The 27,077-nt window shown below is 41.7% G+C and overlaps 3 protein-coding genes across 3 annotated transcripts; 1 reads left to right on the forward strand and 2 right to left on the reverse strand.

The window, feature by feature from the left end:
• Positions 1-8,177: 8,177 nt before the first annotated feature.
• Positions 8,178-15,779, forward strand: MPHOSPH6 (M-phase phosphoprotein 6). Its single transcript, XM_040075217.1, has 5 exons — positions 8,178-8,295; positions 11,818-11,930; positions 13,493-13,583; positions 14,525-14,622; positions 15,069-15,779. The coding sequence occupies exons 1-5, from the start codon at positions 8,245-8,247 to the stop codon at positions 15,226-15,228; spliced, it is 513 nt and encodes a 170-aa protein (XP_039931151.1). The 5' UTR covers positions 8,178-8,244; the 3' UTR covers positions 15,229-15,779.
• A 4,516-nt stretch (positions 15,780-20,295) lies between these two features.
• Positions 20,296-24,502, reverse strand: LOC120757679 (arylamine N-acetyltransferase, pineal gland isozyme NAT-10). Its single transcript, XM_040075214.2, has 2 exons — positions 24,370-24,502; positions 20,296-22,452 (listed from the first exon to the last, which is right to left on the reverse strand). The coding sequence occupies exon 2, from the start codon at positions 22,445-22,447 to the stop codon at positions 21,575-21,577; it is 873 nt and encodes a 290-aa protein (XP_039931148.1). The 5' UTR covers positions 22,448-22,452; positions 24,370-24,502; the 3' UTR covers positions 20,296-21,574.
• Positions 24,503-26,180: 1,678 nt separating this feature from the next.
• On the reverse strand, positions 26,181-27,077 carry LOC120757677 (arylamine N-acetyltransferase, liver isozyme-like). The gene has a single exon (XM_040075213.2). The coding sequence runs from the start codon at positions 27,075-27,077 to the stop codon at positions 26,181-26,183; it is 897 nt and encodes a 298-aa protein (XP_039931147.1).

The following is a 27,077-nucleotide window of genomic DNA, read 5'->3' on the forward strand; positions in this document are numbered from 1 at the left end:
GATCAAGGATGTGACTCCCAGAAAATTATTGAATAAATGATCTTTAAAAAAATAAAATAAATAAAAGCCTTATCAAGAAACATGGCTATAAACGCATTTGTCCTTCCTTCAACTTCAGGCTTTTGGTATTACTGATTCAGATTCCATATGTAAAGGAATATATTGGGTATGTGCGTGGGTATAAAGAGGAAGTATGTGTATCTTCCACGCCTGGCTGAAATCCAAATATGTTCCTAAATCTCAGAGAAATTCTGCCCATCTGACATCCTGGCAGTGTAGGAGCACGTAACTGGGGGGGAAAGGCTGGGCTCTAAGGAGCAGACGGGGCTGCGCAGAGAGATGCAGGGATAACTTGATGAGGATGGTTTAGTCCAACAGAAAGGATGTTCAGGAGTTTAAAAGCTCCATCTCTGTAGCAGCTCTGGAAGTCCTAGAGCAGATGTTGGACACAGGACAGATCTTTGGGTAATCGAGTCTCAGCTCTCTGCTGTTGCATCATGTTTCTTATCAGTTCAGTCATGGCTCTAAGAAGAGGTGCTCTCTGGTGCTAAAAGGCATTGGAAATCAGATTTTTCTGTAAATTTGGGCTGAGATCATCAGGACTAAACTATGCAGCCACAGCTCCTGCAAGAACACAGGAAAAAAAAAAAAAAAGATACAGGAGCATCATCACAAAACTAATCATTTGCTATAGTGCCATGAAACAATCAATACACCACAAAACTTCACTGTTTGTCTACCATCTCTTTTCAATGCCCTCCTTTTAAATGTCATGGAAAGCAAGCAAGGCAGTCTGATTTTTCTGAGTGAGCCTTCAAAAATGTATTTTTCTTCCTTAATAGGAAATTTCTCATGATCACTCCTGTGCTTCCTTTGGCAAAACAAAAGCGATATTCATCCATATTAAAGCACTGCTATGCAATGGTCCATTGCAAGAGAATCCAGGAGGAAAAATAAAAAAACAAACTGTAAGAAAGGTAGCCAGACAACAGATACACTTCTCAAATGAGGAAAAATGAGATTCTCGCTGGCCTTTTTCCCAGGGCAGGCCTAAGCCAGTAGCTTTTCCCACTCTTTTATAATATTACTCCACTGCTTTTATTCACCTTTTAGACCCTGCAGTTTCTTAGCCACTATTGCATAAGGTCAGAGGAGGTTCATCTCTGCTGTACAAAACTTTCAGACAGTGATTTTTTTTTCCTCTCTCCTACCCAGGTAACTTCATAATGAAACGTTAACTTGGAACTCATAAATCCAGTTACTTTCAAATAAGTTTTGGATGGGCATCAGGAGTTTAAGGAATATATTAAAAAGAAATGGATTTTTTCTGGGCTTGTCCAATAGCATCCAGGACTCATAAAACTACATTAAATATCAGCTTCACTTTTCACAATATTGCAGTGATGGAGAACTAGCTCAAAATTGATTTATTGATCTCTAAAAAGACAGATATATAAGGTTATTAAGTTAATACGTCAATATGCAAAAAATCTATTACTTGGGCTTGTTAACATTCCTGTGTTGGTTAACAGTGGATATAAAAAGGACAAGGCAGATCCCTTCCCTCTGAAACAACTGTTCACAGACAAGGATTCAGCATGATGCCTACTTCTATGATGGAGTCAGTGAGAAGTTGATGTTTATTTGTTTCCAAAATTAAGTTTTGTATTTAGCCCATGTTCCAAAATGTGTACTGCATTTTTTCCAGCCTCAGTGCCTACAGTTGTACCAGGACCTTACACAGACTTACACTTACACATGTGTCTGAATTATTTGGCTAATTCTTTTTCCTATGAAGTTACATGCAAGGAGAAGAAGTGAATGTTCAGTGTTTGAGAATCGGCCATGAGCTAAAGTATGGATTTAAGGATATACACATATATAGATATTCAGAGAAAAGTGTTTCCCTTCACAGATACAAACAAAATCCTTTTTCAGTCAGAGAACACAAAGTTCTTGTGGTGCTTCATTTTGAATCCATTAGAGTCTTCAATGATTTATGCCTATCTAGAGTTTCTGTCGCAGTGGGTTTGCTTTTGTCACATCACCTCAATTTTTCTGATGAGTCGCTAATGAGAGGTCAATTACTTATGGAAATTAGAAAAACATTCATTGAGGAACTGGTCCGAGGCAAAATGTGCTACCCCATAATGTTTTGATATAAATCATTATGGCATTAATGAATATTTTACTCTTTTCCATGTTACAGCTTATTTCCCCAGCCTATAAAATGGCCTTACTATGATTTTGAAACAAACATGAGTAACTGTCCTAAAAACGTAATCCTATTGTATTCATGATAACCACAGAATATCTTTTTTGCTTTTGCTATAAATGGTTTGCCCAAGCATCATCTTGTTGTGAAACCTTCAGCTGATCAGAACAGCGGTGTCAGGAACACCAGGTTTGCTGTGCTGAATCAGAGCCCTGATCTGGCTCCATCCAGGCACTACATGGTGGGAAAAGGACGTCCTTTACAGCACCTAGATGACTGGATCAAATCCAAAATGTAAATTGTATATTGTCCTCCTGACCCCAGGTACCCAGCACTGCAGGAAAACATCCAGAGACTGCAGCCCCTCGTCCTGACCCCACTGCTGGTGAGCCCTACTTCCTTTTTTAGTTAAAGACCATCAAGAATTGGTGGCAGGTAAGAAGTTAAAACATTCCCTTCAGAATTCACCTTCTTTCTGGGCACCTCTTTTGTGTTTTCTAAAGGTCTCGAATGGCATAGAAGCAGAAGAAAAGAGGCAGGAAGAATTCCAGGGACCAAGATGGATAGTGGGTTAGTTGCAGTACCATGCAATTAAATTTAGAGGCCAGGGATATAATTCACTGCTGAAATTCAGCTTTGCACCACCATAAGTTATTATTTCAGAGCAGAAGCTGAAATGGCCAGAAAGGGGGAAGTGTACAAGCAGAAATATAATTGGACTTCAGTATTTCATATTGATACCCTGAGATTTCTACTGCTAAGCACTGTTTCAGAGTCTGACCAGGGTAACACTGCAGTGTAAAATCTCCCATATTCAGGCCATTAGATTATCCTGTTTCCCCTGCAGGCACTGTAAATCAAAAGCAAAAGATACCCTGTTATGTTCTGGAGGACAGTTTTGTTGGCCTTTCTTTTCAAACACAATCTGAACACACATGTTTTTTATGTGAGCCTCATTTACTTGAGCTTTACTTTCTTGAATACAGATTTAACTTGAGGGGAAGTGAAGGAAAGTGAAAAAAAAGCAGACCTTGAAACCCAGGAGTTATTCACAGAGAAGGAAGGTGGCAGCTGGTTAAATAAAAAAAATGAATGCATCATCATGTGGATGTGATTTTCTCAATTTCTAAAGAATTACAAGGTCTTTGTCCCTTTGAACCAGGCTCAGTCTGGACTTAGGTGAAACCCCTGCAGGTTTTTGACTCAGAACCCATCATTTTGGTGCGAAGAAATCCATCATGCATATTAGGGGGTTGGTCCAAAGTACAATGCTGCCAATTACTCTTAACATCACACTGGGTGGCACTCATTTTATGTTTCTAATTCCCCCTCCCTCCCTCCCTTCCTTCTTCCTTGGAAATATAAACATGTGAACAACAATGAGGTTTCCGACTACTAATCGAAAGCAATATAGTTCTGCACAGATCAGCTCCGTGATGGAATAAAGAAGTGAGCATGGATCTAAGAACCTTCTCTTCATATCATAGCCTTCACGTTGTTTTCAGGAGCATTTTTGTCAGGCAGTGATGAAAGGCTGAGAACAAAGTGAACAAAATTTCCTTTTACTGCTTAAAAATTCTCAGCCTCTCTGCTATATCAAAACGCTGTCTCTTTAAACAAATCGCATGGTTAAAAACGCCAAGTTATAATTCAGCAACTAACTCTGAAAATGACAATTTAATCAATCAGAACCAACCCTCCTGAAAAAGAGAGGTGGGGAAAAAAACCCAAAAAACTCCTAAAGCTTTCGTGCAATGTGAGTGGTTGAAACTATAAAAATGTTCAATCACTGTAGAACAAGCCTGCAGCATCAATGTTTATTAAAGTCAGGGGAGCCATTTATTGACCTGGGAAACAGCAGAGCACCAGCAGCACTGCTGGATTGCATTTTTATAGTTAACAAACGGAGGGTGATACTTTCCTTTTCTCTTTTAATTGTGATTCCATCAAATCCAAAAAGTTAAAAGCCTCCTGATTTTTAAAGGAAAGCAAAGAGAAGGATGCTCCACACCGTTCTGCAGTCATTCTCTTTGCTCTGACTCCTAACGTGGGGATATATCAAATAATTTCAAATATTTAGGCTTCTCCACATGCCAGCAGAATGACAGACCTGCATGTGTTCTCTCCACCACTTCAGCTGATGGCAGAATATAGGGAGCTGCCATTATGAAGCTGGTTCTTTCTGTAATCAAAAAGGAATTACTCTGTTTATTCATGCAAAGGTCACCCTGCCACTGGACCAGCCAAAAGCACTCTCCCAAGCTGACACCAGGCCTTTTCTCCAAAGACACATCTTAGTTGCTCTGGAGATTTTGTAACTCTGTTTTGCCACAAGCACATTTTTAAAACACACCTTTCCACGCTGCATAAATTGTGAACTACCGAAGGCTGTTAAAAGGGAAGTCAGCAACGTGAGCTGTGCCCACAGATCCGTGTCACCCAAATTACAGGAGTCCGGCTCCTGCTGCATCTTTCCACATCATCCCCATCCACAGGAAAGCCTGTGGTCAGCTGAGGAACGCGGGGCAGGGATTTAAAACACCCTAAACCGGTGTCAATGCCACAAAAGGGGACTAAAAGCGAAGAGGGTGATGAGTGCAGTGTGAAGGAGAGCTGGAGCCAGCCCCTATCCTCCGTGGATGAGGTACGAAGCGGGATGAGCAGCGCGGGCTGTACTTGAGTGCATCAAAGGTGATGAATATTGTAACAAATCCCCGGGCACCCAGCACCTCAGCAGCTGGCAATACACCGCATGCATTACCGCATGCATTAGCGGCTCCGAGCGGGGTGGGAGCAGGAGAGATGAAAAACGAGTCCTCCACTTGAGAACGGCACCTCTGCCACGTGGAGGATTTGACGCTCTCTCGGTGGGGAGCACAGGGGACAAAACTGCTTCCCTGCTCACACCCAGCCGCATGCAGCACTTCACACCTTCCTTTCAGGTTTGCAAACAGACCTCCGGCAGCTCCGCTTCTCATTTTCTTTTCCTTATTCATAGAGAAAAACACATTATGTCCTCACTTGAAACACACTGGAGGAGTTTGACACAAATTAATGGCTCGCCTATCATACTACAAGAATTTTGATACTGCAAGGAGGGGAAAAAGGCTTCAGGTATTCTGAGAACCGTAAAAAGCTGCTTCAAAATTCAAAGACAGCTCATAAGAAATCAAATCAGCTGATGGGTTGCTGTAAGGTTTGAGATACCCATTCTGCACTAAAATCACACTGCTATGAGAATACAAATAAATAAAAGGTTATGGGAAAAGTAAGCCACGAGTTCCCTCAAATTAGATCCCATTGGTGCGAAATTATTTCACAGCTGCCACATGTGTTGCTCCAAGAGAGATTACTCCTTAAATAATGTTAATGACAACTTTGATTTCACTTCTGTAATTACTAGAGGGAGAAGGGACCACATTTCCTGGAAGAAAAATCTTTTATCTGCTTGTTTAATGCACAATCTTTGATGAGATGGAGCTCCTTCCCCCAAGTTATTTCCCTGAGTATTTTTGTTTTGAAAAAGAAATGGGTTTCCAGGCTGAAAATGGAGCTACTGTGCAGCACTCAGAGCTGTGGGAGAGGCGTCTAATTGTCATCTACAATGACCCTTGATTCTTCTCTAAACATAGAGAGATTCTTTTTCTCTCCTAACTCTCCTCACCCTCATTCCACTTCACAGGCAGGCATATTTACAGGGCTGGATTCTTCTCTGAGTTGCTTCCACTACCACCAGTAAATCATAAAAATTTTTCCGGCAATCAATGGAGTGTCTTCACATTTACCAGACAGTATAATCTGGTCCACAAGGCAGCTGATTGTTATCTATAACCTCCCCATCCAATTCAACTGATGGGAGATGCAACCCAAAAATTTCCTTTTGACTTTTTTACTGCCAAAATAGATCACATTCTTTGGCAGCCTTTTTACAATCTCCACTTTTCTAAATAAACATCACAGAACCCGTACTGCTTTTACTGCAAAAACGCTTCTCCCTGCCTGTATCGAGGCGGGTTTTTAGCTGATGTGCCAACAGACAGTGGCAGCGGCTCCGCACAAGCGTGGGATGTGACACCAAGACACGGGGTGCAGTGGGGACCAGGGAGCACCAGGAATAATCTTTATCACCAGGAATAATCTTCATGGTTAGATAAAGTGAAAACCCTTTGCACTGTCCCCATCCCAGTTAGACGCTGCATGGTGATGTAAATTATTACAATGCAGCTCCCAAAGGATTGGGGGCAGGATGCTCCTCAACAAAGGCAGAGAGGAGCTGCTATGTGCAGTGCCTAAATCCCAAACAGGCTGTGGGCAGAATCTGCTGAGGAATTGTTGAGCTGGGATGTTCTGCAGGATGGAGGGACAGAAAACAGCTCTTATAAAGGCCACCAAGCAAAGCCAGGCACTACCACAGCTCAGTGGCTGCCAAAGTGCTGAAGAGAGCCACGGTATTCAGATGAAATCATTCAAAGTACATTCCTGGACTGTAAATGAACTGAAACTGCTCAGAAAAGCCCTGACATTGAAGGTCATGCAATTAAACACAGGGCTCTGATTTGCAATGATCAACAAAAAGTAAATGCATTATTAAAATTCACAGAAAATAGAACATAATACCAAAAATGGACAGATTCTGGCTGTATTGTGCCATCACACTAATTAACAGCTTTCCCCTATTGGTTTGCTCACTAAGATTCAAACATATTCATTCTTCGTACTCAGAAAATGGCAAATTTCTTCTCAGCCTTCTTTTGTTGGGAAGGGACGATAGTTGTTAATGAGAAAGGGAACAGAGAAGGAGCTAAACAGCATCACTCCCACACTCACAATGTGACTTTCTCACTGGGGCCTTGAACTTCAGAGCAGCTTCAACTCATTTACAGAGCCTGGGAATGAAGGTGCCTTCCCTATACGAAAATTAAATATTTTCATGCACTGTTATGACTTTGCCTTGAAGCATTTGTGGCTCCATGTTTCATTGGCATTTGTGGTCATTTTAGTCCACTGAGCTTAAATGTGTAATAAGGATGCCTGGATGTGGATAATTCTTCCTCCTTTCCCACTGCAATCAGGTTTTGTCCTTCATTATACCTTTCTGTGGAGTCTATTAGAGCATAAATCTTTACAGAGTTCTTCAAGCTTTGACCTACATCTTGCATATATGGGAACTTTTCTCCCTAAATTGTCTTTTGGAGCACACCAGTTCATTAAAGTTTTGAACACTGAACCCTCACTCTTATTGCTTTATCACCCAGTTTATGTGCCAAATGTCAAAACAGGCATCAGAAACCTGATTTACGAGGACATATAGAGAAATTGTGGTACATGCTTCTGACTGGGAGTCAGCTGGCAATTCCTTATCAGGATTCCTCCTCAGCTCCCAGTGCCCAGCACGGCAGTCCAACAACAGCACTGCCAACATTGAATTCACAAATCACCATTCAGGACTAACAAAGCTTTGAGGCTTTTTGTATTATCTTTGAATTTGTGTGCTTTCCAGTTTTAATCACATTTGACCATTTTGAGGGGTTTTCTTCTTGTTGTTGCTGTTGTTTTTAAATAAGTCAGTGCTGATTGTAAAAAAAAAAAAAAAAAAAAAAAAAAGCTTAAAAAGTCAAGCAGTCTCCAAATGCCAGTGTGAAAAGTATTTTATACTCTTTTTTTCAAATATCAGAAAATTATGGATGAAGCTGTAAGCCGGCAGCACTATACAACACTCAAGCATGGGTAAGGCATGTCAGGCTCCCCTACAGATTTACCATTTCACACCGAAGCGGAATTATGTCGCGCTCACGCCCCCGATCTCCCTCACCCCGCACAGCCGTAAAGTTCATTTCCACGGCTGGTTTTGCATCACCAGCGCACCCCCCGGCCCCGGCGGCTCCCGCGGGCGTGGGCAGGGGGCAGTGCCCGCGGCCGCCCCCGGCCGGAGGGTGGAGCCGCGCCGCAGCCGCGCCCCGCTCCTCCCGCGGCGTGCGCGGCCTCGGCGCTACGCGAGCGCGGGGATCCGCCGCGGCCTGTGGGCCGCCATGGCCGGGGAGGTGAAAACCAAGCTGTCCAAGAACCTGCTGCGCATGAAGGTGAGGGAGAAGGAGGGGAGGGCGTGCGTGGGGCCTGCGGGGGGGCTGGAGGCGGCGGCCCGGGGCCGTGCCGGTGCCCATGGCGAGAGGGGCTCCGCGCCGTGGGCCGCGGCCGGGGTGGCTGTTCCCGGCCACACGCGGCCCTCACGGAGCCCTGGTGCCGGGCATTCCCGTGCCCATCGCCGGCCCTGGCTCTCCCCAGCCACGCTCTGAACACACACATGTTTATCCATGGTCCGCTGCCTCTCGGGCTTGCTGGCTCTTCCCCCGGCAGGACATCGCTGCTGCCGACACCGGCGAGCGGGCCTCGGGGGTTACAAACGGAAGGGGTCGGTGCAAGAGAGCAGCTTGATGATTCCGGCAAAAGTCCGGCCTCAAGAGCCAGCCCCAGCAGCGCCTTTTGGGTGTGCTTTCGTTTCACCTCGCTCCTCTGCAGCTGGGTTGCTTATTGTGAATTTAAATTAAAAGAGTTCAACAGCACATTGAAATGAAAATTTCAATGCTGCCTGCTTTACTTGGGGGTGGAGCTTATAGCATTGAGGAAAAAAAGTTTTGGTTTTGGTGTCTCCATTTTTACCCGTTTACGTTGCTAGCTAAGGAAGTCCCAGTCTGAATGGGGATCAATATCAAGTATTAACCAACTTTCCCAACTCATAAGTGCCAGGGGTCTTAGCAACATCCAGGTTATGTTATTATTATAGGGATCTTAGTAACATCCCGATTGTTATTTTTATTATATATATAAATACCTTTGGAATTGTGAATCTCATGTCAGCAGAGTGAAATTAATCTCTGCTCACTGGCTAATGGATTCTGCTTCACACCATGTACTACAACTCCTTATTCAGTAGAATACGTTCTCCTGTGATTGATGGTCCTTTATTGCTGGAAAACAACCAGGAAAAGCTGAGTTCCTTTTATATATATATTTTTATTATTATTATTTTTTTTTTTAAATGTTAATATTCAGGTTTTTTACTGAATATGATGGGGCCTTTGTTGCTTCTTGCTCGTGGTGTTTTATTTAGACTTTTTTTTTCCCTCACGTATTTATATGGGCCTATATTTCACATTCTGGCTGAAAAGAGTTAGCTGACTTCAGTTCAATTTTTCACATAAAGTGCACTCTGCTACAGTTGGATGATGGACTGTTTACCCTAATTAACAGATGCTGCTAAATCCAAAACTTGTACACAGAAGGAACAAAATACATCGCTTGCAAAAGGGAGGAGTTGTTGGAGTGAGTCAGCCAGCAATGTGTGACTCCCATAACCTGGATGGCAGCATCATTCTTTTTCCTTATTTCTATATAATACACTTTTAAAATGAAATTTTTCTTTCTGTTGTTTGCCAGTTTACTAATCCCCTGGAGATTTCAAAAGCAGGTTTTTAGATTGTTTTTATGTGGAAGGCCGTGGAGAATCAGCCATGTGAATATGCTGCCATGACATTTGCAGGTTCACAGTCCAGGCAGTAATAACCAGCTTTGAAGAGATCAGTAGGTTTTGAAAAGGTCATACACAAATATTGCATTTAGCACTTTGTTCCTGCAGATCTTCCTGTTTACAAATGTTTTAATTAAGCCTTTAGCAGCTGCCTCTCCAGGTAGTGATCCAATGTATTACCAGAATTCAGCAGGTGGGTGCAGTGGCACCCAGAGGTGACGTGTGCTTGGTGGTGTTGGATACATTTGCAGTAGGTACTGGGCCACATGGAGACAGACTTTTAGATCTTGCCCCATTTGATCCAGGTCTCATACCTTGGGGAAACTCACCCAAACAACTCTTCAGTTACTGACTCACATATTCTGTGCTGACCACAATGGGTATATTTTTAATTCATTAGTGTGTGTTTACAGTCAAGAGAAGCCCAATCACATAATTTTTAATCTAGGTTTTTCCTGTAGTAATCTTTAGGAACATAATCTTTAAAATGGAGTGTGAAATGGTTATTTAATTGGGTTCTTGTAGCAGAGTTTCTTGTGTTGAGATTTCTGACTGGCTAACCAATTTCTGTGAGCAATATGTTTTTCCACATGATAGATTCACTTATTTTCCTCAAGAAGATACTGTAATTTTAATTGGAAAGCTTTGACATATTCTGAATCGACTCAGAAAACAGGAGTCAATTTTCCTTTCATTAAAGATCTTGTACAGTGGATGCAAATAGAAACAGAAATGGAAATGAGACACTAGCTCTTGGCTCTTGGCTTTTACTTCTGAGTTTGGTTGGGCATTTTCTAAAGACTGAAAAGATGTGTGGGCTGTCTATAATATATACGTTGCACACCTATATCACCTATATATTTTTACAGGACTGTGTGTGAACTGTACTGTTGGACTTGTCTCTGTCTGGGGGTTAGGTTGACCTCTGTAGACCTCTGACAGGTACAGTTATTCCAACACTTACTGTAGTTCCTAAGGGAAGTCCCAGCTTTCAGGGGGCTGGGACTGTATAGATCATCACCATAAAATTTTGGAGAGTTCTGGTTTTTTCCCAGCATGTTTCATTGACATTGTTTAGACTTAGTTGTCACTCAGTTCAGGCACCTGACTTGAGACAAATGGAAATTAAAATGCTGTTTCCCAGGCCTCAGGTCTGTAGTTCTGTGCTCTCAGCAGTTTTTTATAGGCTGTGACAGATGTCTTCTTCTGCTCCCAGCTGTTGCGAGGTTACTGTTCCTAGCTGCCTGTTCCCATCCTCTGACAGAGGTTATCACCGAAGAAGCAAATGACAGGAGTGTCCTTGTATTAGGAGGGAATAGCAGTCTTGCCCTAAACTTCATTATTGGCCTCAGCTATTTTGGCAGACTGTTCCTGCAGTGAGTTAACAGGTGCTTAAATACAGGGCTGGACCATACTTTTGTGGGTCAGTGAGAATTGAAGAGCTGGGAACGTCTTCCTTTAGCACAGCTGGATACAGAGGACTTTTCTTCATAGTCTGGTTTCAAAGTCTTACATTTTTCCACTTCCGAAGGCAGGTTTGTGCCTTCAGAGCTATAAACGTAATCCAGCTCATTAAATCTGAGAAAAGAAGAGGATGGTTGAAAGTATAGATGTTTCAAAAAATGTCTAGCTTGGTATGACCCACCTCTAGCTCTGAGCTCCAGTGCTGTTTGCATGGATGGAGTTGGTTCCTGATGTGCAATAATAACTTCATTACCTTCTGTCTGGCCTTTGCTGAAACATTACAAAAACCTTAGTGAAATTAGGGAACTGTAACAACGAATCCATCAAAACTGGCCAGGACAGGTCTGTTTCTTTATGTGTAAGTACAGGTGTGACTGACTGTTGACTTTCAGTAGATAGCTGTGATCAGCAGCTGTTTTAGTTTTCCATTGTCTGTTTACCCAAACTTTGACCAAACTCAGAGGAAAAACAAAATCACAAAAAAAAACATTGACTTTGTATCAACTGCTAAACATTATGTAATGGATAATTGCCATCATGTAATTACTACGTATTCTGAAGATAACTCATGTTGCAGAAAACTGAAGCTGTGTGTTTGTGTCTTTCTTTGTAGTTCATGCAAAGGGGTTTGGATTCACAAACTAAAAAACAACTAGAAGAGGAAGAAAAGAAGATAATTAGTGAAGAACACTGGTATCTTGATGTACCAGATCTAAAGGAAAAAGAGTAAGCTTGTAATCTTTTGTACTTCTTATCATTATAGGATTGTTTTGAAATGGAAATAGCATATTCATATTTTTTCCTGTAAGATAAGTATTATAAATAACCAGTTAAAAGAAGCAAAAGTAGTGACAGACTGGCATTACAACTTTTTTATTAGTTATTTTTAGGGCTGTTCTTGAGGTTGCCTACTGTAGTTTGACCTACTTTGAATTCTTATGTGTGTTCTTTTCTTTCACTCTACATTCTTCTAGATGCACGTAATTACTTTCCTTCAGTCAGGATCCAGTTCATTCATTGCTGCTTTTTTCCCTTCATTTGAAAAAAAGAAGGTTAAAACCTTGTTAGTAAATTCAGCTCCAATCACATGGTTAAGTCGATTCAGGACAATTCTGTCCTCTTGTGTCCAGCTCACTTCAAATCCTGGTTTTGAAATAGGAGAGATAATGGCAAAATAAAAGGAAGGCTTAGCTAATAAGGAAAAAAGTGTCCTGCTCTTTAGAAAGGTGCTTTAAATAGCAGGAGAACTACTTTTGAAATTGCTTGGGTTTCATCCTTTCAAAAGTGGCAAAAAATTCCACTGAGGGAAAACGTACATACTTTTGAAAAAGCTAGGACCCAAGGAATTAACTGTAGTTGAATGAGGCCATTGATAAACTCTTTTCTATTACTCTTGGTGGATATGACAGAAAGGTATTTGAGCTTCAGTTGCAGCAAGGAGTGTTCAAGCTGGACATTGGGAGAACTTTTATAACAATAAAGCTATTGAAGCTCTGGAGTAGATTGCCTGAGGAGACACTGGATTCTTCATCATGGGAAGTCTTTTGAGGACGGGTTAGCTGGACCTCTGCTGTTCATGGCACACGTGTGACTGATTCTGCCTTGAGGCAGGACAATGAGCTCAATCTGTTCAGCCTGAATTCTGTGATCATGAGAGTTTGATTTACATGGGAGATGAAGAGGCTGAGGAAACCAGTACATATGTGTGAGGAAAAGGATGGAACAATCCACGGAAGTACTTTTATCTGACACGTGTATTCTGAATGCCTCAGGGTCGTGTTTCTTTTCTCACTCCGTGCTCATTAAAAGAGGAAAAAAAGGAGGGAGAAGGGGGAAATCTGTCTGCTGAACAGAAAGTGACACAATATTTTATACCCTGACAGACTCAACGAATGCATGGTCTAACAGCACAATGAAAAATTAATTAGAAGCTTTTGCTGGTATAGTAGTGCCACCTGGGGAGTGATATTTATGTGGTATTTTTAATCTGGCAAAAGTATTAATGTAGGCGGAACCATATAGCAAAGAGTGCTTTTTGTCAGGAGAGTTAATTTTGCATGTGGAACTGGCGCAGCTTTTCTGGCAAAAAGGATTCTTCTGCACTCATAGATCCTTCTACTGATAGATTTATCAGAGCAATTAAGCAGAAAGTAGTTGATGATTTAAAATACACAGTGGCTTTGTTTATTTGTGTGGGGGGAAGACAGCACATCCTTTTTGCGTTTGTTTAATTTGATTATTTTAAAGTGCGTGGTTTGACAAAATGCTGGGTTTGGGGTTTCATGCAGGAGCTGTATAATAGAAGAGAGAAGCTTTCTGCGATGTGAGGATCTCGTTTATGGCAGAATGTCCTTCAAAGGATTCAATCCAGAAATTGAGGTACCATTTCCATGTCCTGGTTTCAGGCTGTCTTACATTAGTATTGAAGCCCTTGAAGATGGGGATTTGAGTGTTTGCACTGCAGGTTTGTTGGCCTTTGCAGCACCTTCCATAAATCCTCCCATGTCCAGAAACTCCACCATTCAACCCTAAATGTTGATCAATGCAGCATCTGGTAAATAGAATCCTTTTACCTCCCTGTGTTGTTGGTCAGTAATTACATGACTCCTGCAGATTTTCCCTCCCTGAAGTGAGGAAACCATCCCACATGCTGCTCACCAAAACAAAAGCTCACTTTTCCTCCTGACATAGAATGCAGAGTCCAATCTACAAACATTCAACCCTATTTATTCAACACTTACTTGTATAAGTAAAGGCTTAGAGTTCCAAAGTGAAAATGCTGGGCAAGAGAGTCTTTAATTTCTTTCTGGAATGATTCATGCTGATAGAAGTACACAGGAACAGTAATAAAAAGGTTACCACTGAACTGAAGCAGGAGGCTGAAGGTGTAAAGACTAAGAGATTTGCAGAAGGCTATGTAAGGTAATTTACCAGGGGATCCTTTTAGCTGCTTTGAACTTGCTGTCCCTGTGACTCAGCATATGATTGCTTCATGGCTTTCACTGTAAATCCTCAAAGATATTCTTTCTTCTTAAAACCATTTCAAGGTCTGTGTGCTAACATCACGATGAAAAATTAATTATGATCTAACTCTCTGGTCTCCTGGAGATTTGGAGTGCCCTCTAGGATGTTTGCAAACACTGTCTCTCTGTTGCCTTTTCTTCATGAGTTTTCATAATAATGGGCTCTAGCCTAACCAGGAACAGAAAATAATTATTAAATTTGATTCTTACCTCTTATGCTCATCTACCAGTGAATTTCAGCGCTGTTGCCATTGTGTCATGATTATATGTTTAAGCTGTTTCTCACTTCATTTTCAGAAGTTAATGATCCAAATGAACTCGAAGTGCAAGGAAGAAGAAATTGAAGAGGATGATAAAATGGAGGCTGATGTGTCAGATGAAGAGATGGCCAGAAGGTAAGTTAGATTTTATGACATAATCAGTACTAGCTAGGAATACGATACGTTACTGTATTACATGTGGGGAAATAAAACCCAAAAAGGAAACAAACTAAGTAAAAAATCCCACAGTAGGTGTGTAACTGTACCAAGTTGATTTTCCAGGAATGCTGGTGTATATTCTCTTGAATCTCCATCACATTTTGGGGGCAGAATAACTTGGAGGGGTTTTCTGCCCTTTGATATCCAGGTATTCCATGCTAATTCCCTCCTTGTTACCAGTTGCTAAATTGAAACCATCAGAGTGAATAATAATGCAGTAAGTCATGTAGTACTTGTGCTTCTCCAAGCTTTTAATGACCAGGTTTTTATACCGCTTAAATTGTTGATTAGGTTTAGGATATGTTCCATGATTTTTCCTCTGATTTTAGTAAGAGGTGTAATTTTTTTTATTCTCTCTACAGATACGAAACATTAGTGGGAACAATAGGGAAGAAATTTTTGAGAAAAAGGGACCAACGTGTACTCAAGGATGATGATGAAGATGATGAAGTTGAAGAGGGGAATAGTAGCACAAGACCTAGTAAAAGAGCTAAGAAAATGTTCTTAAAACCTCAGGATTAATGTCAACTGCACAAGTGGAGCTTGTTACCTAATGCCTACCAAACAAGAACTGGAGATTGTTTGGAGATTTTGCTATTTAATGTAAAGGGTGGATTTGTAAATCTGTTCTATTCTCATTGAAATTTCTACCATCCACAGGACAGACACTTTCCAAAGTGGGTGTTTATATAATGGATGTTGTACATCCTTTCTCTCTCAGCAGCTTTTCATGAGTGGGGCACTGATCCCGTCAGTCTCTTTAAATGTTCTGCATAGTTAAATTGAGTGTTGCATGCAATCAAAAGCAACATTATTTACAATTTAGGATAACATCTGAAAGGAGTATTTGGAGTAAAGATGAGCTGTGTCCAATTCAGTAAGGCAGTTCAGCTTTCGCTGCTTGCTTTATTATGAAAATGAGACCTGTGCTCTCTTCAAATTAAAAAAAATCAGCAGAAATGTGCTTGGTTTGTGGGCTTTTTTACTGTGCGAAAAATAAGATGGGAGAAGAACAGAGAGATAAAATCCACTTTATTGAACTTTATTTTTTATAAAGTTTATTTAAAAATAGAGGATTTTGTAGTGAAACTTTTTTTATACAGCAAGACAAATATTGGAAAACATTAACAGTTTGACATCTGAGCAGATTATGAGTCTCAGTTTCTGCTTTCCAAAAGAAGTTTGCTAATTTTGCCTCTTTTTCAGTAAAAAAATCCAATCTTATAATTATGTAAGTCTTGTCATGAAAGCGTAATAACAGTTTCAAAAACATACTTGAAGGCTGAATAAAAACTGTGGGGGTTTGTGTTAATGATTGTGGATTAGCTTATTAATGTAAAAAGTGACACTTAATACAGTCTGATACAAGGACTGGTCCTGTTTTGTGCTGGCCACAGATGTCTCCCAGCATTAGCTGAGTGCACTGATTTATTTGGACGTGATGAAGCCATCTGAAGTATTAGGACAGAAACAGCATTCTGTTTGGTCAGTTGGTGCTCTGGGTCTGTCGAAAAACTTCAAGTGTGGTCTTGCCTAAAATCATGGCAGTTCTCTGTGTATGGCCTTTCAACAAGAAATATTGCTATTGCCACATTTCCTCAGGATATCCAAGCTACTCATCCTTAACCCTGGCTCTCTGGAGAAAGAGGAATTTGCTAATTGAAGCGAGGAGTGGCCACTCTGCCATGGGCACGAGGCTTTTTTTGGTCTTTTTTTAGCAGCTCAGTAGAGCAAGATGTGAAACTCAATTATTTAAAGAAGGACACACTTGTATCTGCTGTATTTTGCATGTGATATATGAACTATGATCCATATATCAGGAGCAGCTAATTAGATATTCAAGATGGATCACACATGGAAAGAGAAATATACTTTTAACCTAGTACGGGGACTTTGTGCAGGTGGAAAGGCTGTGATTCATGATCTGAGGTAGTTTTTCAGAGCTAATTAAATGCTTCTGGTTCAATTACTTAAAACCTGATCATATATTACTGCTAGCTGAAACGGAGTTAATGATGGCAAGAGATTTTTCTTCCTATGGAAGATGTGACCTGAGCTAAGAAATGATTTATTGTTGGTCATCACAAGAAAAACTTGGAATATATCCCATTATTCTTCTTTGCTTATTAGTAGGAAAATTATTCCTCTCTCTCTGAATGCATTTCTTGAATGGAGAGTGAATTTCTGCATAGCTGTGCTGAATAGTTGAGGGGTAAAGTGTGTTCTGGTGAAGCACCAGCAACCAGGAGATGTCGCTGCAATTGCATGTCCTGAGAGACCGTGGGTTGGGCAGGTTCCCAGTGGTGCCATGTAAAGAAGCTTTTGGGCTATTTTGATAACAGCGGTGGCTGAGATGAATTCTGTGTGGAGTCTTCCTTTTTCAGGGTTCTGCAGAGAGCTCTCCTGCATTGCAGGGTTCTGTTCAGTCCAGTGGGGGTAATTTCTCATCAAAGGGCATTCTGCCTCCTTAATTTCATGTCATTTCCTGAGGGATGGCTGGATATGTGAGTGGCAAGGTGCATGGATGAGCACAGGAGAAGCTAAAGAGCTTCCTAAAAAATCCATAAATTGGGACAGAGGAAGGTTGGTTCTGTTTCCTAAACATGCCCAACACCAACTGTGAAGAAAAGGTAGATATGAGTTTAATGTCTTTAAATCTGGGGGCTCTGCTGTTCACATTCAGCTGGTGGCTCAGTGCTACAGTAAGACCAGCTACTTATTTTTAGCACAATCTTTTATTCATGGGAGATTTGCAAAATGCACCTTTAAAAGCAACATCTGTAGCATGTTATTGTGAACAAGACAAAACCAAAACTCGGCCCTCTGTGACTTTTTAAATGTACTTTAACTACAGAGTTAGAGACAGGCATGGTGGGATCTTCTGAAATACCTGTCTGCATTTGCAATGGTATAAATACATGTATGTATGGATGCATTTAAATTTGACTCGAGCTTCCTACCTGAGGTAGAAACATTCTGCTGTATAAAATCTGTGCTTGAACTACTCTTGACAGAGGCATAAGCATAGCAGTGAAATATTCATAAAGCAAACCTGCATTGATTCAGGCTTTCTTGGCTCTAACAGACTCCAGTACATTTTATGTGCAAGCTCCTAAGCTGTAGAACTTTCCCACGTGGTCGTGTTTCTAAATGAAAAGTGTTTCTTCTTTGAAAACAGAAGCAAGCTGGGTAAGTAGTGTTTTTATTACAGGAAATGGCTACCTGCAAAATGAAACTGGTGAAGTGTTACCAGACACCAGAAGCGTTCGTGCCTGTGACCCTGAGGTCCCTGCAGTGTGGTTGAAGGTGGTGCTCACTGACAGCTCACATATCTCTGTCCCTTGTCAGGAGAAGTTTGGTCCCTCCCTTTGGCAGGCTGGTGGTGCTTATTTTGTAATAACTGCTGGGCTTGAAAAAGTGGAAGTATAGAACAGCTTCATCTTTCTTGCTGATGTTTCTTTACTTCTATTCTGCTTAGTATTGGATCTTAGAAAGTCCAGGACCAGAGTCCAACTGAAGTGAGCCATCCAGTGTGAATTTAGTAATGCTTGAGCTAATTAAACTTTGGTTCCTGGGGAGGGGCAGGATGTTCAGTGGTGCCGTGGAGTTTGAACCGTGTTTCTTGTGCTCTGTGTCTTGTTCTCTAATGTGACACTCCGTTATGCAATGCTACGACCACGGGTGGCTGTCGTTGCAATTGGGCATTGCCTGTGTGTGTAATGGGCAGCTGGGCTGGGATTCTGGGACTTCATCCAGCATTCAGACTTTAAAAGAAATTGTCTTGTCTTTCTCTTGATTGGAATACCATGCTTTTAAATTGTATTTGGAATTAGATGAGTCTAGGGGCGGAGGGGGGCAGTTTCTCAGTATTTGTTTTGCTTCATTTGAACAACAGTCCACAACAAAAACTGCAAAATCACTTAGGCTCTCATTAAACCTTTCTCTGAGAGTGCTAATAAAGCATCATGGTAGGGAAGGATGGCAGGCATCCCACAGTTCCCTACTGCATGTGAATTCAAGTTTCTGTGAGAGCTGATGCTTTAAGGACTTGGTGGTTTTTTTTTCTTTTCAGGCTGGGAGAACATCAGCTTCTACAATACTGCCTCGCTAATGGAACCCCAGCATGAGGCCTCGGGGCTTGTTTGGCTTTGTTTGGTTTTACACCATTCTCATCTCAAACTTCTGAGGCATTTTGGGCCTGGCATTCACACCTCAATAACCTGCTTTCATCAGCTTTTGGGGAGCTTTAGCTAAACTGTGAAACTGTTCCTTAGCTGTATGTGTTGACATTTCTTTGTGTGATTTCATGTTTCTCAGTGAGGACCTGCTTATAATTGTCACGTCAAGATGAAAAATCCCTCTTAGAGAGTTTTATTAACAGATGGGAGTCAGGGGGATGGTGGAAGCCTCAGTCACCTGCAGCACTGTAGATGTTTGGTAAAAACCAAACAGTAGAAGAGATAGCTGGGTGAGTCCCATCACTGCTGGCCGAGTGAAATGCTGATAGGAGCCTATGACTGCCCAAGAAACCTTTGCATACCAAAATTATCTGGGAGCAACAGCAGGAAAACTAGGGAAGTTGGGAGGCAAAATAACCGCCCTGTTAATGGCTGTCCTCAGGACTCTAAAACAGCTGTGCTTGATGGCACAGAGAAATGTGGTTTGGTGAGCTGGATAAATGAGAATCCCATCAGACACAATGGAGGTGGTCAGTGGTTTGAAGCTTGTAATGTTCCCTGAGGTCTTTGGAAGGGGAGCACCTTGTCGTGATCAATTATTTAGAAAGGGGTAGAAACACTTTATGAGACATTAATAGGAGAGAATAACCTGAACACAAGTTACTGAGCAAATTCCATCATTCCATTTTTAACTGAAAAGCTGTGTTCTGGCCTCTGTGAGGTCTCTCAGTGTCCCCTGTCACCTCTTGGCTCTCATTTCCTCATCCCTGTGCAACTATCTGTGCACCAGGCCATGAGCTGCCACCGTGGCTGGTCACACAAAGAGCTGGCACGCACCACAATCAGCCCAGAGCTGCTGGCTGCCAAGCCCTGCAGAGATGACTCCTGGGCCTCCTCTTCAGTGATCATCTCCCTCAGCTACGACCTCTTCATCCAGGTACCTGTAGGAACTCACCTTCTCCAACACCACTGCTGCATTTGTTCGATATTGGCCTGTTCAGTTCAAGAAGCGGCAGGTAACAGGTTCCAAGGAACAGGTAAAAAGTGACTAGATGACAGGAAATGGCCTCCAGTTATGGCAGGGAAGGTTTTGATTAGATACTAGGAAAACTTTCTCACAGGGTTGGAAAGGACTGGAAGAGTGCCAAGGGCAGTGGCAGGGTCACCATCCCTGGAAGTGACGCCTGAGGGCAGAGATTAATGGTGAACATTGTTGTGATGGTTGATTGTGGAACTCGATGATCTTAAAGGGCTTTTCCAACCTCAGTGATCCTGTGATCCTAAGAAGTTTGAGGTGGGAAGGGTTGGCCAGCAGATGAGCAGCATGAGGGAAGAGCTCTCACTCGGCACATGGTGTGTGCAGGAGTTGGTGCAGCTGGGGGCAGCTGTGCCTAAAACAACTCGTAATGTCTTTATTTTCCTTTTATTTATTTTCAGGTATACACTTACAGCATTTGTGAGATTAACGATCAGATGATGTCTTTGAACAAAAAGACTGTTCGGTGGGAGGAATCAACCAATACTCAGACTTATTACAGAGTGGGAGAAAGAGTGTTTTTCAGTGTTTCTGCTAATTTTTGATGCATTTAAGAATGTTTCCCTTTTCTTAGTGGTTTCCTGGGTTGGGCTTTTTTGCAGAGAAGCGTAGTAGGAGGAACAACATTTCTGAAAAATGGGGAAATACGATTGTGAAAAAACGTTTCCTTTAGATTTGGCTGGCTCCTTGGGTTGCTTTGATACAGATGAACAAACACTAATGGCATTAAAGCTCCTGTGCTAAGGGGTACACATTCAGGACAGCCATATGGACACTCATGTTTGCAGGACAAAATTAAGGATATAGTGGGCTTAGCTTCATATAAAAATGTAATGAAGTCCTAAAAGTACAGAATTTCCACCCCTTTTGGGACGAAAGTAAATCTAAGCCAGCTGTGACATTTAAGTACCAGTCACAGTTTATAGGATGATTACATCTCAGAAACAAAGCTTAGTAGTTATCTCCTTAGAGCCCATCAGCCACAATAGCGCTGCAATATATAGAATTTTCATCACCAGAAGAATAGCTACATACCAAAAATTACTTGGGGCAGTTTACTGCAGTGATGGCCGGAGGGATGCACATGATGATGATTTTCATTTTGTACTATGGTTTGTCGAAGGATGATGGTGAAAGAATTATGTCTCCTAATGCTCCTTTCCAAGAGGACAATGTTTTACTCATATTAAAGGTAGAGGAATGAGATGAGCTGTGAGTGGTTGGATCTTGTAAAATATGAAATTTTAAATGTGTACTTCATTGTCTAAATGCTCACAGATGACTTGTCTCCCTATAATAACCTTAGAAAATGTGTTGGCAGCATATCACAATTAATAATCCATACTCATGTGCTACAGGCAGCCCAAAATTCCCCAGTCATATTTCTTACCCAAGCTTATAACCAGATTCAAATCAAATCCTACATTTGTGCCAAAAATTGAACAGCAGTCATCTCCCAGCAAACAATTTTACCTAACTGACTCAATAGTCTTAAATTTCTGATTTTTCCCAAAGTGGAATTCACATTAATCTCATATTAATGTACATATCCTTCAGTCACCTGCAAAAGAATCCCATAACCTTGCAGTAGGGATTGCACAGACTGTGGAAGGTGCTGTACACACGTAGCATTGCTGCAGGTTTTCTTGGCCATCTAGATTGTGTAAGATCCTTTAACATTAATGGGGACAAGTTTTCTCTCTAGGGTGATGTTGAATTTCTCTTTGAGGGTTTTTTCCACCTCTTCATCTTCGAGAGTTACAAATTCCACCAGATCCATGTTTTCCTTGTAGTTGTACCTGGTCTCAGTGAGCGTCCACCCAATTAGCGCTCGGAATCCATCGGTGGTTTGGAGGGTGCAGATGGACTTCTTTGTGAAGAGGGAATCTGGAGAGGTCTGGAGGTATGTGCACTGGAAGCGGAAATCTTCCACTGTCCGTGGCTCAAGGCTGAACATATAAACTTTCCTACACTCTTTTTTCTCCAGCAGATCCGAGTTGGAGAAGCTCTGATTGGGGATGTATTGTTTCCGTCTCATCTTCTCCAGGTACCAGACGCCGTTTTTTTCCGTGAAGCGGAAAACACCGGGAGCCTGGGGCTGGTCTTTCCCTGACACGAGCTCCATGGGCTGCCACATCTGGTAGGACACACCGAAGCCTCCATCAACGATGTAGGCTTTGCCGTCGACGACGACCTTCACTACGAGGTGGGTCATGAGGGTGGCGTAGGCGTTCTGGTGGGGGTTGAACACGTACGCTCCCAGGAAGCTGGTGTCATACCCCAGCCTCTTCAGCACCCAGCCCAGTAGCTGGTTGTTTTCCATGCACCAGCCACCCCGCTTCCTCCGCACAATCTTGTTGTAAACGTGCTCCAACTCCAAAGTAATTTTCTCCCCACAGTGGATGCTGAGGTTTTCGAAGGGAACAGCACGGATGTGGTGCTGGAATATATCGGTTAAGGTTTCCAAATCTTGTTTTTCAGTGGAGCCTTTATAGCCAGTTCTTGCAAAATACTCTTCAAGGTTCATCTCACCTGTAAAGGCAGGAATTGTGTTTTGGTTTCTTTACATCAGTGATTTATGATGCTGTAAAAAGCTACCCTGGCTCTGCCAGCAAAGATTCTTTAATCTACTGAACCTCATCAGAAAAGCTTTTAAAGGAAACAAGTAGTCCTATCAAATGGTTCCCTGACCAAAGAGCGGTGCGCATGAGGGTTTGCTTTCTTCTTAGAGTCATCCCTCTGGCAAACAGCCGATGCCATTTCAGTTTCATACAAGGCGGCTGCGAGATGGGGATTTGCTGTATTTGCATTGTAACAGCAGGGTTAAGAAGAAATGTAAGATCATGCTGGGGAGTGTGTGCAAGGGTTCATGAGAAATGGTCTAAAGCCACCGTTCTGTGACAGGACTGTCACTGGGGGAGGCTGTGTCATCTGCCAGTGGGAGGGAGGACAGTCTGAGCCAGGATTCACATGTTCTTTTCATGAGTCTGCCACTGATGGACCTGACAGTAAATGAATCGCTTGTTCAGTACACGTTGCTCTTCCACCACTTACAAAAATTTAACACAAAAACTAAAGTGACAAGCTTTATTCAGATAATTGTAGCTGAAAAAACTCCAACTTTTGAAAAAGTCACAGACCACTGAGTCTTGTGTCTGCTCTGAGTGTTGTAGAAACTCATTTTGGTGTTGGAGTAGTGGATCTGAGTGGAGGCGAGTGGCCCAAAAGACAAGGAGCACATCTCCATTCCCCCTGTGCCCTGGGTCTCACAGGCCACCCTGAAAATGAACAGGGGCTGCTTTACTCTCTCTGGTCCCGAACTTCCTCACCAAAACTCACCAATCCTTAAATTCAGCAGTGAACTGTTGAATATTTACTGCAAACTAGGCTTTCTCAAGATGATTCTCAGTGGCAGATTCATTGTGTAGAGGCGGTTGTCTCAAGTGAATGGAGAGCACCAGCAAAAACTACGGGTTACCTTCTGCAGAGAGGAGTTTAGCTTCCAGTGATATCCAAGTGCATTGTTGGAGGATATGTTCAATGGAATATTTGTTAAGTGTAACATAAAAGTGATGGCACTTTCGATTTGCAAAATCTGAGTATGTCTGATCCTATCGCTCTGACTGTGAATGCTAAAGAGATCACACCAGTATAAAGCTGGTTCTCAAGTTTGTATTATTTGTAGTCTCTTCCTGCAGCTCCATAATATGCTTGATCAGCATTAGATCTGGACTGCAGAAGATGAAAGTCACTGTTCTTTTGAAATGTGAACAGACCAGATGAAAAGGCAGGTACTGAAAAGGTCATCCCACAAATGTGGCTGTGATTTATGCAGAGAAAAACATCAGCAGAATAATTTAAAGGTGCAAATGAAAGTGTTCATACAAAAATATTCCTTACCAGGACTATACACAGTATCAGCAATTCCACTGTTGAAAATATGTTATTTGTCTTCCTTTATCCTAATGCATCATCAGCATTTAGACTTTCTGGATTGCACAATCCAGAGTCTGTAATTCTTTTAAGTTATTTTTAAAGAGCTGTAATTTTATTCCCTTAAAGCAGAAATCCATTGATTATTAGACTGAACTTTTGCTTCCTTTGCACTTGCAAGACTTTTAAACAAATTTAAGTATCTAAAAGCACGACTTCCAACAAGAAGTTGCAGTTCTAAATTCATATCTACTATTGTACCTAAACAAAAGAATCTATTTTATAGTGCAGTTTCTCCTGAAGAGTAAAAGGTAGAATTGAAATTGCACATCAGTGTTTTGCCCTCTTTGAGAGCCCCTGTTTAAGAGGAGATATTTTAACTCTATATCCACACATTTTTAGAACATTTTTCCTAGAGAATGTTGCTTACGTTATTGTCCATGGCCTTTACCATCATAAAGAAACCAGGTTTTTTTATCTTTCTTTGGTGGGTTTTTTTTAAGAAAATAAACTTACCTCTTATGAGATCCCTTTTATTTATTGAGGTGTTCAGTTTCTGGGTGGTTTATTACAGGAGCAGCAGTCAGTGAAGCCAGGAGTGGATACAGATTGTGAGGGTTGTCTTTCAAAGCTCTGCTGGCCCTCGCTTCAGAATCTTAAATTCCAAGAAAGGGCAGAGTCCATCCAAAATGAATTCACATTTTTGGACTTCACTGATCCGTGAGCAAATTAAACTTTGTTTCTTCTCTATTAGTAAATGTTTGTGCTTTCCCCTAGTTAAGACCAGAATGAACTCGTTTTCCATATTAAATAATGACAGTAGGCTGTTTCATATGGCAGTGTAAGTTTTTAAAATTAAATACTGTTATTTTGCAAACCAGCACTTTGCAGTGGAGGATGTTCATCTGTGCCCTGATGGGTACACTGAGGTGCCAAGGTGTTGCAGTCTGTGTGTCCCTGAGCTCCAGGGATGCACAAATGACCCTTCTTTGCCCACACAGGAACTTTTTCAGCCTGTTCAACTCCTCAGCTGCAGCAGGGAGTTATTGTGGATCTGCCATACCTAATGAATGCCGTGGCAAATATTGCTTTGCATTTCTGCTCTAAAACTTGGCCTCCTGCACCCTCAAAGTGTTGCAGTTCTGTTTATTTAATTCTTCCCCAGTCAAGCCTGTCTCCACTTCATTTGATGGAGGTGGAATATCAGAGGGGGCCTCTTTGGGAAAGGCAAAGAGCACATTAGACTGCACCTGGGGAACCACCTGAGTTTTAGGCACATCAGGTGCCCCATAGGTCTGTGTGGTTGACTAAAACAAGCATTAAAGTCTTTTCCTTGGCTGATGTTCTTCTGTCACTCTCTTTCATGGCACATCCTGTACAGTACCCCAGGTTTCATCAGGTAAAAGGCTTCTGTGTTGTGGATATCACACTGGTGTCATGTCCTTGCTTCCCAGAGCTTTCTTTTGCATCCAAACTTTTTAAAGTAGCTTTTGTGCAGAATACTGTTTGTAATAATTATGAAGACTTTTATCTATAATACTGTCATGTTCTCTTGACATCAAATGAAGGCTTGGTCCCAAAAGTTTAGATTACAGTTTGATCTTTTTTTCCAGTTTTCATACCAAAAGCCTGACTGTTGAGTCATCTCATCTTCTACAGATTTCATTTTGAGCTCAGAGACACAGATAAATCAGACTCAGAAAAAGTGGGTACTCAAAATTAGAGAGATTTGGGGGGGGTTAGGTACCCTTGGATAGATATCTTACTTTAAGTTGATTTCTGAAAAGGGAACAGGACTCAAGTCTTTCAACTTTTCATAAGCTCATCAACGCCAATGGTGGCTTGTTTTGAGAAAGACTTAACCTTTTTTTGTCTACAAAGTCTTTAAAGCCAATTTCAGCTCTAATTTAAGACTCTTAAGTGAGGTGAATAATTTGTAAAAGTTGCTGAGAAGATTGGAAATAATGCCAGAAAAGGTTAGAGGTCTTTCCTGTAAAATGGTAACACAACCTCTCCTTCTGCATCATTTTTTTTCTCATTTTCCACAAAATATATCTGCAAGAAAATGAGTTCTTGAGAAGGTGAACAAAAAGTTAAGGAGTCAAAAAACAATTTCCATATGAGTAAAACAGAGCTAGTAAGATGTTCTGGTTTCTAAAGAAGGAGAGGTTTAATAAAAAATATGCAATATATATATGCAGTTAATTAGCAATGTACTAGAATTTACCAAGCTTGGTGACTAGCTCGAATTAAAAATGAGATTATTGTAATTAATGTTAATTTTAGAATTTTCCTCTTGGCTATTTAAAGATCCATCTCACACAGTGTTACAGTTGGATCTTATCCACTAAATTAGGTGGCAAGCCACGAACGTTTACTGGTACAAGTTTGTTCTCCAGTACTATATTGAATTTATCTTTCAGTGTCTTCTCAACCTCTTCATCTGTAAGGGTTGTGATATTCACCAGGTCCATGCCCTCCGTGTAGTTGTACTGCATCTCAGTGAAGGTCCATCCAACTAAGGCAAGGACCCCACTGGTGGTTTGGAGACTGCAGATTGACTTCTTCTGAAGGATGTTATCTGGAGACACCTGGAGGTACGCATTTAGCTCCTTGAAGTCATCTATATGCCGTGGCTCGAGAGTAAATCTATGTATTTTTCGGATATTCTCCAGTTGTGGAGTGTCAGGGTTGGCATTATTACTGTGCCCAGGAATATAATGCTTCCTTTTGACTTTCTCTAAGTACCAGGTGCCATTGTCCTCCATGAAGCGGAAAATGCCAGGGCCCTGGGGTTGGTCCTTCCCAGAAATCAGCATCAGTGGCTGCCACATCTGGTAGGAACCACCAAACCCAGCATCTACTATGTAGGAATCTCCCTCGATCACCACCTTCAGCAGGACGTGGTTTATCTCAGCAGTGTATCCGTTCTCTGCTGGTTCATAGCTGTTTGCACCAAGCATACAGACGTCGTACCCTAATTCTTGCAAGGCCCAAAAGAGGAGGTGGTTGGTTTCCAGGCACCATCCACCTCGTTTCTTCCTCACAATCTTGTCGTAAGTAGACTGCAAATCCAGTTCGATGGCCTCCCCGCAGTGCATGCTGAGGTTCTCAAAAGGAATGGTCTGGATGTGATGCTCTAAGATGGCTGTCAGGGTTTGCAAGTCTGCATCCTTATGGGGCTTGTCGAAAGATATTCTTCCAAAATACTCCCGAATGTTCAT

Source organism: Hirundo rustica, chromosome 11, assembly GCF_015227805.2.
Source record: "Hirundo rustica isolate bHirRus1 chromosome 11, bHirRus1.pri.v3, whole genome shotgun sequence".
NCBI lineage: Eukaryota > Metazoa > Chordata > Aves > Passeriformes > Hirundinidae > Hirundo > Hirundo rustica.

Coding starts and splice junctions, on each gene's coding strand:
- MPHOSPH6 (XM_040075217.1), top strand. CDS start 8,245: ATGGCCGGGGAGGTGAAAACCAAGCTGTCCAAGAACCTGCTGCGCATG. Junction 13,584..14,524: donor GATTCAATCCAGAAATTGAG/GTACCATTTCCA, acceptor CTTCATTTTCAG/AAGTTAATGATCCAAATGAA. Junction 14,623..15,068: donor GATGAAGAGATGGCCAGAAG/GTAAGTTAGATT, acceptor TTCTCTCTACAG/ATACGAAACATTAGTGGGAA.
- LOC120757679 (XM_040075214.2), bottom strand. CDS start 22,447: ATGAACCTTGAAGAGTATTTTGCAAGAACTGGCTATAAAGGCTCCACT.
- LOC120757677 (XM_040075213.2), bottom strand. CDS start 27,077: ATGAACATTCGGGAGTATTTTGGAAGAATATCTTTCGACAAGCCCCAT.